Source organism: Rhipicephalus microplus, chromosome 9 (assembly GCF_043290135.1).
Source record: "Rhipicephalus microplus isolate Deutch F79 chromosome 9, USDA_Rmic, whole genome shotgun sequence".
NCBI lineage: Eukaryota > Metazoa > Arthropoda > Arachnida > Ixodida > Ixodidae > Rhipicephalus > Rhipicephalus microplus.
Window position 1 is genome coordinate 125306568 of NC_134708.1, and position 12961 is coordinate 125319528.

The 12961-nt window shown below is 46.1% G+C and overlaps 1 protein-coding gene across 3 annotated transcripts in view; it reads right to left on the reverse strand.

Moving 5' to 3' along the window:
• Positions 1-12961, reverse strand: part of LOC119163047 (uncharacterized) — a 512110-nt gene that overhangs the window by 179278 nt on the left and 319871 nt on the right. For all 3 annotated transcript variants that reach the window (XM_037414982.2, XM_075874279.1, XM_075874278.1), the window contains 2 exons: positions 3194-3385; positions 2600-2730 (listed from right to left, as the gene is read on the reverse strand). In XM_037414982.2, coding sequence (XP_037270879.2) covers positions 2600-2730; positions 3194-3385 — 323 coding nt within the window. The remainder of the gene's footprint in view (positions 1-2599; positions 2731-3193; positions 3386-12961) is intronic.

Below are 12961 nucleotides of genomic sequence, written 5' to 3' on the forward strand. Positions count from 1 at the left end.
GCGAGCTCGTCGGTGCTTTTCTCCAAGCCCTGACGAATGCTGCGGAGCCCCGCCAAGTCGAATTGATTGGAGGCTAGAAGCTCATCAACGGCATTGATGGTCTTGGAGCTGTGTCGCCGTCTAGCTTCTCTCGTGTTTCGCAGGCGTTCCATGGTCCTCCTTGAAATCAGGTCAGGTTTCGGCACCAATGTAAAATCCGAAGACTTCTTTCGTAGAAAACTGGCTTCAAAGGACTGATACGCCTGGAGATGAAGAGCAGAGCGTCTCGTGTCCGTTTATCGCGGCATAGATCCAGGAAGCATTTCACCTGTCACGTGCATCTCTCGTCTTTCTCTTCCTCTCCTCCACCATATGTCCACTGTTTCTAACAGCATGGGCAAATGCCATTCTTTTTGGTTTAAAGGAAGTGGGAATAACTTTGAATAGTAACAAGCTTTTAGACATAAAAAATGATATCGCGATATGAGGTTAATATGGGGTGCGAATTTTACTTGGATGGCTAATATGTACTGATGAGCTGGCTGGTGAGCTATGATTTTCGAAGAAGTAGTGCACAAAAGGACACAAAACACACACACATTAAGATGCAAAAACGAGCGCTGTTTTGCAACTAATGATTTATTGGGGAAAGACCCGGTTTATGTAAGAGAACACACACATGCACACTGACAGCAGTGAATAAGATGAAGGGCACAAAAAGACAGAAAACAAAAAACAAAAAAAAGCACAAATAATCATGTGGTTCTGAAAAAAGTTGCAATACGATATGTTGCTATATACCATGGTGCCGGTGTGCTTATTTAGAGAATGATACCACGGTGTTGAGTTTGCACATTTTTATATGTGCATGTTTTGCGGCCTTTTGCACACTGCTTCTTCGAAAATCATGGATAGGTGTAATAATGGCCCAGCAGCCCTTCACTGCAGTGAAACCACCTTTACAGGAGAGTTACAAGCGGCCTATTATAGACCTATTTTTTCATTTCCAATACTTCAATATTTCCAATCATTTAAATTAGAAGTGAAGTGAATCAAAATATTGTAATATTCATTTCAATATTTGCCAGAGCTTAGCCAAATGTGTTTTTAGTGTTCCAAAGTGTAAATATTACCTCCAAAGCTTGTCCACTTCGTGCAGGATCTAGTACAGAGTAAAAAATAACATTTTGTGGGCCAGAAACAGACAAACCATGCAAGTGATGAATGAACATGCACAAGCGACTTTATAGACGCGGCTAAGCCCGACATATTTGCTCTTTAAATCTTTATATGAATCTTCCAGAAATTATTGAGGGTGATATACACCATAGCTAAAGTTACAGAACCGTATAGTTGGTCGGCAGAATTGATTGATATGTGGCGTTTAACGTCCCAAAACCATCGTATGATTATAGGAGATGCTGTAGTTGAGGGCTTCGGAAATTTCGACCACCTGAGGTTGTTTAACGTGCACCCATATCTGAGCACATGGGCCTACAGCAATTTCGTCTTCATCGAAAATGCAGCTCCCGCAGTCAAAATTCAATCCCACGACCTGCCGGTCAGCAGCTGAGTACATTAGCCACTAGACCACCGCGACAGGGCGATTGATCAGCAGAAGCTACCTCACAAAGTGTGACACGACAAAGTGCAGTACATGCCACAACCAACCACATCTCAACAACTTTAGGAGTAGTGAACGCTGGGTGAGTTCATAATTTATAACTACAAAACTGCGTGAAAAAGCGACAATAAACAGAGAAGGCACACACACAAGCAACTAAAAGTTTATTGAATGATACACATATATAACTAGCAAAAAAAATATGACATGAAAGATTAGAGGTTGGCAGTGAAATAATCTATCTCTAGTTGGTGCAAAGTCACCGAAGGCCTCACAACTCATTTGTCACCATACTTGTGTATATAAAAAGCCTCAGCAACTTCTCTCGTTGCCCTATCCCTGTGCCGGGACAACACTCTTGTTTCGCAAAGTAATAGGTAACACTTGCAATCCCTGCAATGTAGGCACAGATTTGACGACGAGTGGGCCTTCAGCGATGCCCTGTGATCCATTAGTCTGTTATTTAAACACCTTCCAGTTTGCCCAATATAGCACTTAGCACATGACAAGGGGATGAGATACACCGCACCCCTTCTACATTCGACAAACGTTTCTCGGTATCTGACCTCACAATCACACCAGTTTCTTTGCTTTCAATTTTCCTATCCACCGCTGTGCAGACTCGGCCCAACTTTTTCCTGGACGAAAAAACCACGTTAGCAATGACTCTGTTTCCCATCTTTTTCATACGGTGGAAGAAGACATGAAGATATGGAATGCACGTGAAAGGCAAATCTTTATCAATGCACACCATGTCATTACCACCCTGTTTGAGTTTCTTTAATAATCTTTCACTGAAAAACACAGCTTTTCTTCTGGAAAGCTTACTATAAAAGTAAGCTTCACTAATCAACATTTAATCCACAGCAGACAATGATAAGTAATGGTTTCAGTAGGCTTTGAAAAATTCGGTTCATGGCCAGAGAATGCTCGTCCTCGAATTGTTCATTTTGACACGATTTATGAATATAGTGTCATACTGTCCAATGGACTTACCGGTGCACAACAAAATCTTTCGGGTCATAGTCATTGTCGACGTGATTATCCTCTGGAACCGAAAAAGGTGTGGACAGAACCTCCTGGGATGAAGAGCCATCTTCCATCATCGAGGAAAAGGCCGCTTCCACCTGCCAGGAAACAAAAGGCATATTTCCTGACATCCCGCTCAAAGAAAAATGCAACCAAATCCAAGAAAAGTCTAGGACATCTAGCAATCACAAGCATGTATTCACACAGATAAAGCAACCCCCCCAAAAAATACATGTACAGTCTGAACTGCCTTCTGAGATAAGGTAACTTGGTTACGAGACACAGATGAACATCATAGGCACTGTAAAGTGAAACGATACACTGCATGAACACCTTCATCAAAATGTGACCCCCACAGCCAGAATCAAGCCTGGAACTTTATCATCCGCAGCAGAGCACTGTAATCACTGTACAAAGAGGCTAATCATGGGTGCCAGTAGCGTGGTTAGACATCCAGTCAAAAAGTAGTATGTTAGCTACAGTATAGCCAAAACAAAATATTTGTGTATTCATTAAGTTATCTTTATGAACAAATGCTACCACGTGAATGCCACCACTTGCCTCATCGAAGTCGGAGATGTCGAGTAGGTTCCGCTGGATAAGCGGCGATGTTGATAGCTCAGTGGAGCCCTGGTCACGATAAGTTTCCCGCAATAGCTTGCTGCTGCCACTGCTGCTAACACTCCTGTTGCCACCGCTGCTGCCACTGCTGCTGGTGTTTCGAGATTCACCCTCCTTTTTTTGGATAGCTTGCTGCATACAGACAGAAAGGAACAAGAGTCAACAAATCTTGACACTCAAAAGCCTCGTAACATTAGTTCGGACTGGTAACACATTTCGGGTCAGAAGAAAGAGTAGACAGCACTTTATAACACTGTAGTGAATAGACTTATATGTCATGTCAGAGACTGCAACATCCACAAAATTCAAATATGCAGTAAGTATATTTGAATACTGCACTCAAGAAGCTTTTGCATGCCACCATTCATGCCTTTAGGCATGCTCAGACAGGATTGGGCTGTAAAACACCTTTTCCAAAAGGAGTTTCGCTAGACATGAAAATGAATGAGGAGGGTGTTCTATAAAAGATGTTGTCATAATGCCTTCTATACTACTTATACAGTGGTATCTCACAAAACAAGCTTAAACGATTACATGGGTACATCTACAATGGAAAAATTTGCTGTCAGAGATTTATAATTTTTTGCATACAAAATAATAATTAAATGAGAATGCACTTCTTAGTCGGGCTAGGTCACATGCGGCATTGTCAGCAGCACTCCCTCTCCCATAGAGAGCTGCGGGCGCGCGCACTTATGGGGGAGTCGCGCAGTAGTCCCCACACTTTTTTTTTTTTTTCGAGCTTTCTGGCAATCTTCAATCCAACGTGGCACAGGACATTTGGCAGCAATACCACTTGGCTGAGGAATACATTTCGAAGCAGCGTCAATAATAAAAGCGGTAAAAAACTGAATAGCAGCATTAATTTCTAAAAATGACATCTCATCCCACGAGATGCTCGTAAGAACTGCTCCCAATCTGCTGCTCCGATTTTCCACTTGGGAGCAAACGGGAGAGATTCATTTTCTATTGTACTTAAGTGAATAAGGAAGTGGTCGCTACCGTAGGGGTCTTCTATATTGTTCCACTTAAAATCAGGCAAAAAGGTGGGTAAAACGATGCTGATCTATTGATGAATAACTTTTGTTAACAAGGCTAAAAAACGTTAGCTCCTTCTTATTGAGCAGGCACAAACATCAGGAACTGCTCAATCATACGGCCTCGGGCACCAGAGCGAGGATCTTCCCACAGGCCGCTGTGTGCATTGAAATCGCCAAGGACAAGGTATGGTTCTGGCAACTCATCAACAAATGACTGAAATTCATGCTTGTTTAGCTGGTAGTGGGGTGGAATGTAAAGTGAACAGATGGGTATGAGCTTGTTTAATAGGACGGCTTGGACAGCCACTGCCTTCAAGGGCGTTTGCAGCTGCAGAGCCTCACAAGGTGCGGTTTTATCTATTATGATAGCAATGCTGCCAGAGGATGCAAGAACATCTTCGCGGTCTTTGCGGAAGATGACATATTGTCGGAGAAAGTTAGGGTGTGTTGGTTTTAAGTACGTTTCCTGTGCACACAGCACTTTTGGTGTGTGTTTGGGAAAAAGTTCTTGGATGTCATCAAGGTTCCTGAAAAAAGGCCCCCGACGTTCCATTGCATAATTTTAGTACTGATATTGAAAACAAACAAGTGTTTTGTGTGTGCAAAAAAAAGATGTTCACTTAGGACTCTTTCCAGGCCCCGTAACACACAACTTGTCCTTTTTAGAGCGGTCGGCAAGGTCTCGCCGCTTCTTAGACACTCGATGCACTGTCCAGATAACTGAAGTGTGCATTGCCTCTTCTGAGATGCCGGACACGCGCTGAGCGAGACAATGTCTGTGAAAGTCTCGCCTCTGAAGACGAGACTTTAGCGCTTTTCGGCGCGGGGCTGCTGGCGATTTCTTAGAGTCCAGACTCTGCCGGCTGTTTCCAGCACTAGCAGGGGCTGGAATGGCAGAAGCAGTCTGGACTGCAGCCCCCGCAGGGATTTTGGACAGCCCTGCACTTTAGCTTTGCGTACCACAGGCTGCCATCAATAGCTTGCTTTTAGCCGGCAGCCCTGGAATAATCAGACTTTGATGCTGTTTGGGTGCAGCAGACTGAACTACTGCCACCCCGGAGGCAGCTGCCCCAAGAGACAGCTCGCTGTGTGCGGACTGTGTAGGTGGCGATAGCTGCTGCGACGCTGCCCCCTGACGCGCCGCATCAGCATGAGATGTGTTGTAGAAAGGAGAGACCCTCTTCCGGGCTTCCTTGAAAGATATAATTTCATTGACTTTAAGAGTGATTATTTCTTCTTCTTTCTTCCAGTTGGGACACGAACGAGAATACGCAGCATGTTCCCTGTCACAATTCACGCAGTGAGGCGTAGTAACACATTTATCAGATAGGTGGCCATGGCTACCAAACCTTGTACGAAATTCCTGACCACAGCAGTTCTGCAAGCCATGACAAAATCGTTGACATTTATAACACAGTCTTGGATTGGGAATGTAGTGACGGACAGCGAGTTTAATGTAGCCTGTGTCTGTAGATGAAAGCAATGTGCTGAATGCGAAAGTGAGTATTAAATGTTTGGTAGGTATTTCTTTGTTGTCGCGTCTGATGACAATTCGTTTCACGTCCGTGACATTTTGCTCTTTCAACCCTTCAAGCAGTTCCTGTTCAGAAATTTCAAGAAGGTCTGCCTCTGAAACAACTCCGGGTGAGGTGTTCATTGATCGATGAGGTGAAATGGATACTGGGATATTACCAAATGCTACGAGACTGCCAAGTTTTTCATAGTGGTGTTTTTCAGGCAGCTCAAGGAGAAGGTCTCCGCTAGCCATCTTTGTAACCCTGTATCATGGGCTAAAAACCTCAGTCAGAGATTTAGCAACAAGAAATGGAGATATGGCTCTGGCTTGTTTTGTTGGATTTTTGCTGTGCACAACATAAAATTTTGGAAAGCATTGTCTTGGTTGGCTGAAAACTGATAATTCATCGGTGCGTCCCCTCTTAAGCGGAAGATGATCTAGGAGACGGGGAAATGCAGGTGTTCCCATAGTAGCGTACTTTTTTTTCGGCAGCGATTGCAACCACCCACCATAGAGTCCAACCAGGGGACGATGAAGAGCTTATTAGCATAAGGCTGCAGACGCCAGCCATACATTGCCACTATAACCAGATATAACTACTCAAGGTTGAATAACTACACAAGGTTAACCCTTGCCACCAGGAAAAATTGGAACTAAACAGAAGAGAGAAGTAGACAGGAAAGATTAAAAAGTGAGAGATAAAGACGAAGACATAGGGGAGAGAGATAGAAAAAGGCGACTGCCCATTTCCCCTGGGTGGGTCAGCCCAGGGGTGCCGTCTACATGAAGCCGGGGCCAAAGGGGTGTGTTGCCTTTGCCGGGGGGCCTTAAAGGTACAATCACCCGGCCTCGGCTCAGCCCCCAGGATTCCCTTTTTCCCGGACACGGTAAAGCCACGCACGGCTAGGCGTGGGAGGAAGTCGAAACTCCCCCTTAGCTCAGGTCCGTGGTGCGGCTACGCACCAAACGTCTACTTACGTAGACACCCCTGCGGGCGAATTTGCAAGTAGGTGCGACTATAAAATGCTCCGCATTTAAAAGAAGCTTGAATAATGCCTGCACCAGGAATCCAGATGCAGACAACTGTATATACTCTGAACAGGAGTGGTGGGGCGCTTCTGACAATGTACTCTCACTGCTTAGGTTGCGTATTAGGTGTACTTTATCTTACGGCTTTTATTGTGAACAAGGCTCCATCCCATATCGGGTGCCAAAATGCCAGTAAACTTTGTGTTCTATAGGTCAGTATATCCCTTCGCGTTTACACTAAGAAACAACATTTATGCACTGTCTTTTTTTTTTTCATTCCTTTTCTAACAGCTCCCTGTATTTGCAGTTGAGAGACTTTTTAAGCTTCGATCAAGGTAATGCTTATTTTTGTGACAGTCACACGAAACTGCTGTGAGTTTCCATGGCTTGGCTAGGTTTTTCCGAAATTATCTGACTTTTCCATGACTTTAACCAGAAGGGTCCAAATTCCCTGACATTTCCAAGTTTTGCAGGTTTTCCAGGTTGGTAGACACCCTGCATTTTTTTCCTCACAAGACTTGGTCAATTATGTGAGAGTGCAAGATCAGTGCTACATACGTATTGTATGGTCTCACGAACCATGCACGTGGGCTTGCCGACAAAGAAAATGATGAACTAGGTTGGCTCAGGCTGTTGACTAAACAGGCGAGCTATTCTCAATGTATCCCTCTGGTACACATGTCCACTTCGATAAAGAAATTTCAGTTACACAAAAAAAGTGGCCAACCTCACGTGGGACCATATAGTGCTCTCGACCATGTCGATGCACTGAACAATCCAGCACATTTTCAACATAAAAAGAAAGTATGGGAAATGGATGGTAACAGGTCATTTAAGCTAGCTTGGCAAGTCTAAAATTGCATGAAAACGTGTTCAGATGTCAGTAAGGCGATAAATGGGACTAGTTGGTTGAATATTGCATAATCAAGACTTCGACATAAACCAACTAGCCCCAATTATCGCCTTACTGACACTGAATCTGAGCACATTGGGCTTATATGTTCCTGAAATTCCTGCCATCTTGTGGGTGTTATACATTGTTGAGTGCATTGTGCAAGAAATAGTGCAAACACAGACCCTCACATATGCTTTGTCACAAGGGTTGGCAAACCTGGTGAGAAAATGTCTAGAAGGCTTTGCAAGATACACAGAATAAATAGCAAGCTGGAGACAGGTTCGAATCTATCGACAACACATCCAGATTATATGCACTGCTTCATACGACAGAGACCTCACAAGGATAATGGCATGGCACTATTTCAGCATGGCAAAGCAACTTGGAGAGATGCAGTGGAAAAGAACTGTTTACACTTTGCCAAGGAAAAAAAAAAACGCGAATAGATGAGGTGACAGGACACATCAACCTATGCCTGCAGGATCGGGTACAATGAACTCTTGACAAAGGTCCTCAGTTTACAGTGTAGGCACACCTCAAGCCAGTAGTGGCTGGGGATCGTACACGATATTGCATATTGAAAGCCTGATGATAAGAAAAGCGAATGTATTTTGCAAAGCGCTCAATGCATTGCGAATGGGCTCGAAGCAAAACACGCATAGATGGTAATGAATGAAGCTGTTCAGTTCATAAAAACCAATAATTTGGTACTTTTGCTATCACACAAAACAACGCAATTTGTAGTCATACACAAAAAGATTAGGAAGAAAAAACAGAGCAAGCCCTATTCAAAAATTTAAACACCACAAATCTTGACTACCAGGGACTCAGAAAAATGCACAAGAATATACAAGTAATCGGAGGGAATACCATATCTACTAGCCCAGGTGAAAATGTGTGACTGGGAATTCAAATGGTTCTAACTGGCATTAACTGGGATCAACTGGTCCCAGTTGCAGGCCTACTGGTTTGAGCTGGGAATCAACTGGGGACAGTTGGTCCCAGTTTTAAGTGGTTCCAGTAAGTAGCTGGTCATAGCTGTAGCTCAACTTGTATGAGCTGGGAATCAACTGGGAACAGTTGGTCCCAGTTGCAAGAGGTTCTAGTTAGTAGCTGGTCTCAGTTACAGCTCAACCTGCCACCAACGGGGAACATCACCTGTTGAGCTGGAAGCTCCTGGTCATAGTTATGTTCTAACTGAAATTAAGTGCGATAAGTTTTGGTAATTCGCATCTTCAGAGTGAAAGATGAAAAAAGTTCAACTCGATGGTGTATGACATAGAAGTGTTGCACCTCAAGAAATGCGCTTTATTCGATTTTTTTTTGTTTTTGTCTATACACACGGAACTTTACCAAACCACTAGCCTTGTAAGACATATAGGACGTTAAGAAAGTTTCATGATTTACGAATCTATTATCTTTTTTTTTTCCTCATGTTCTGTGCATTGTTTTAATCTCACTGACTTCATTAAAATATTATTATCACAAAATATAGAGTTGCACAAGTGCACAAACACATTGCATTCAAGTGTACGTTTGTTTTAGTTTTAGTATATTCAACTGCATTAGGCTGTTGCCAATACTTTTACGTGCATCGCGGTGACAATATGCAGGCAAAGTGGTTTCAATTAACTTCAGGCTGTAATATTGACAAATGATCTCACAGGGAGCATGCCTGCTTGGTACCCTTGTGTGCTTCACAGGTATTACTTTCGAACAACAAAGAAAATAACACAGTGCGGAGCCTGTAGCTACGACGGCAGTGACTGCCGACAATGTCGCAAAGTTCTAATGCAAATGTGTGCCGTTCACCACCACTTCACGAGAAATGGTGGCAGTGATAGTGGTTAAAAGAGAAAGAAGGCGCCTAATTCCTACAGCCCGGTAGGGAGATAAACGTCTCCTGGAACTTCCCAAGCCCTTGCTGGACGACGTGATAAGAGCAGGGCTGGCAATGGACGCGACGAAAAAAGACCCCGGCGAGATTGCGCATGCGTCGTCAACGGAAGCAGCGATCGAGTTTGCGCATGCGGCATCATTGGAAGCAGCGGTGAACAAGATGGTGGCAAGAGGTGATAGATGCAGTCGCTGCGGTCACGCCCATTCTCCCTCACAGTGCCAGTTCGTACATTCGCAGTGCTTCACATGCGGCAAAGCTGGGCACCTTGTATGAGTATGCTGACAGGGAAGCCCAGGTTCCTCACCACCCGCAGTCAGGGTAGGCGTCGCAAGTGGCGGCGGGGAAGTACAGCAGCAGGCTCAGGTTCCTCCGCGGCCAGGCTCGACGTCGCGACTGAGGACCCGCCTATTTTCGACATGTGGCACACAGGCCATTTCCCGTCGTCTGTGCCGCCGTACGTGTTTGCCGTCGAAGTTCGCAGGCACTCCATTTCCATGGAACTGGACCCAGAGGCCAGTGTGTTGGTCATGGCTGGCAAACTTTTCAAAAGGACCTTCCCCAGAGTGGCCGTATACGCCTCAGGCATCCTGCTGCAGAGTTACCGTATTTACTCGATTCTACCGCACCCTCGATTGTAACGCGCACCCGGTTTCCACGACGAAAAAAAAAGTAAGACATCAATTGCGACGGGCACCCATTTTTCTCGTTGGCCCGCACGATCACACCACTCGGGAAAACGACTCCATTCGGGAGAGTCTTCCGTTCAAATATGAGGTACGGGGGAAGCTTGTGCTTATCTGACGTGCAACGGAGCATTGCCGTCACTCTAGTTTTACCGTGGCTCGATGTCAGCACGCGAGCTTGCTTCGTCCCTTTCTTCTCAACCGTTGTGGTGCCAGGCATGTCAAAGTAAAGAGGCATCTGATCGGCATTCCCGACTTGCCCAAGCAGGTAGCCGTTGTTGTGCCGCAAGTTTAGGACGAACCTGTGAAAACGGTGAAGCTTTTTGTCGTAGTGCTCCGGAAACTTTTTGCATATGCCCGTTCGCCTTCGGAGGGCAAAGCCTTTCCTCTTCATAAGGTTAGTTAGCCAGCACCTGCTCACTTTAAACTGGCTCCTCATAAGCCCTTTTTCTAAAGCTAACTGCATAGCCTGCACTTGGAGCAGTTCTGTCGTCACCAGCCGCTGTGCCGCTCACTGCTCAATCGCATACTCGCCGAGCACCTCTTCAATTTGCGGAAACCGATCCTGCTGTGGTCCACTGAAGCTTTTGCGTGAATCTTTGCTGTCGATAATCTTCTGCTTTTGTTTCCGCCAGTCCCGCACGCACGTTTCGGGAACTCTGAACGACCGCGATGCGGCCCGATTTCTGTCCGCTTCGGCACACACAATTACTTTTTTTTTAAAAGAGGCATCGTGGTGCACTCGTCGAGTTTTTAGAGTCGGCCGTTCCATGCCGTCGATGCTAATGCACGATAAGATGACGAACTCCTCAGCACACGTACGAAGTGCCGCACATGGGAAACACATAGGCAGAAATGGCCGACACGCCATGCCGACGCACGTAGGGGGCGGCCATTTTGGAAATGCAGATGGCAATAGAATGACCGTATTCATTTTTTTTTTTTGTACTCGATTCTAACGCACATGCGATTTATGAACTCGCTTAACCGGAAAAAGGTGCGCGTTAGATTCGAGTAATTACGGTACTCGGGAGAGCTTTCCCAGGTCCAAGGCTAGGCTCCAGTCAGCGTTCGTTTTGGCAACAGGGATGCAACCGTTTCTCTGTATCTGTCCTCAGGGTCGTCACCGACGCTGCTTGGCAGAAATTGGATTTGCACACTGGGTTTTCGGTTGCCAGAAGGCCAGGAAGCAGCCCTACGTGACGTACAAGACATCCTGACCCTCCTAACAGAGTTCTAGTCACTGTTAAAGCCAGGGGTGGGCACATCGCCGGTATGGACTGCTGGCATCCATGTACCCGAGAGAGTCCGGCCTCGGTTTTTCAAGCCTCGCCCGCTGCCGTTCGCACTTAAGGGCGGGGTCACCCAGGAGCTGCAACGGTTACAGCGAGAAAGCATTGTGGTACCAGTCATGACTGCGGAGTAGGCCACTCCCATCGTTCCAGTTCCCAAGCGAGACGGTAGTGTCAGAATCTGTGGGGATTTCAAGATCAACCCTGTCGCTACAGTCGAAAAGTACCCCTTGTCTCGAATTGAAGATCTCTGGTCCACTTTGTCTGGCGGCCAGAAATTCACGAAGCTCTACCTCAGAGACGCGTACCTGCAATTGGTGCTCCAGGAGGCCTCACGGAATCACTTCATGATATCGACTACTATGGGGCTTTTTCAGTGTACGCGTTTACCATTCGGCGTGGCCTCAGTACCAGCCATCTTTCAGAAAGAGATGAACAACCTCTTCAGGGGCATGAGGCACGCGACAGTGTACTTAGCCGACATTCTCGTCACCGGTATTGACGATGGAGACCACATGCAGAATCTGCACAACGTTCTGGCCCGACTTGCTGGTCTCAAGCTGGTCTCAAGATGCTGGTCTCAAGCTCAAGCGGGAAAAGTGCATGTTCATGGTTCCTAGTGTAGAATACCTGGGACACATCATCTCGCAGGCCGGCCTGACTCTTGCCCCCCCCCCAAAGTTGAGGCTGTTCTGAAGGCCCTGAAGCCTGGAAACAAGAAAGAGCTGCAAACCTACCTTGGCCTCATCAATTTCTACAGAAGGTTCTTGCCCAACCTGTCTGCGCATCTGCAGCCACTGCACATTCTGCTTCGAGATGACCAGCATTGGGCGTAAAAGAAGGAGCAGGACGTAACTTTCGAGAACAGTAAACAGCTAATCACCAAGGCACCGGGGCTGGTGCCCTTCGATCCAGCCATGCCTGTGGTCCTTACTATAGATGCATCAACATACGGTGTAGGAGCTGTCCTAGCACACAGAGACAAGAATGGCCAAGAACGCCCGGTGTCATTTGCTTCTCGTCGTCTTCACACAGCAGGGCAATGTTACAGCCAGCTGGACAAGGAAAGCCTCGCCCTGATGTTTGACGTCGAGCATTTTCAGCAGTACCTGTTCAAGATAGTCACGGACCACAAACCACTGCTGGGGCTACTGGGACCAGACAAGGCGGTCCCTGTGCAGGCATCACGATGGTCTTTGAAGCTGGCGGCCTACAGCTGCCAGTTGGTGCATCGTCCGGGAAAAAACCAGGGATTTGCTGATGCCCTGAGCCAGTTGCCGCTCCCAGAGATGTTTGCTTCTGTTCCAGAGCCAGCTGAAGTGCTCATGCTGGAGCATGCGTACCAAGATGTAA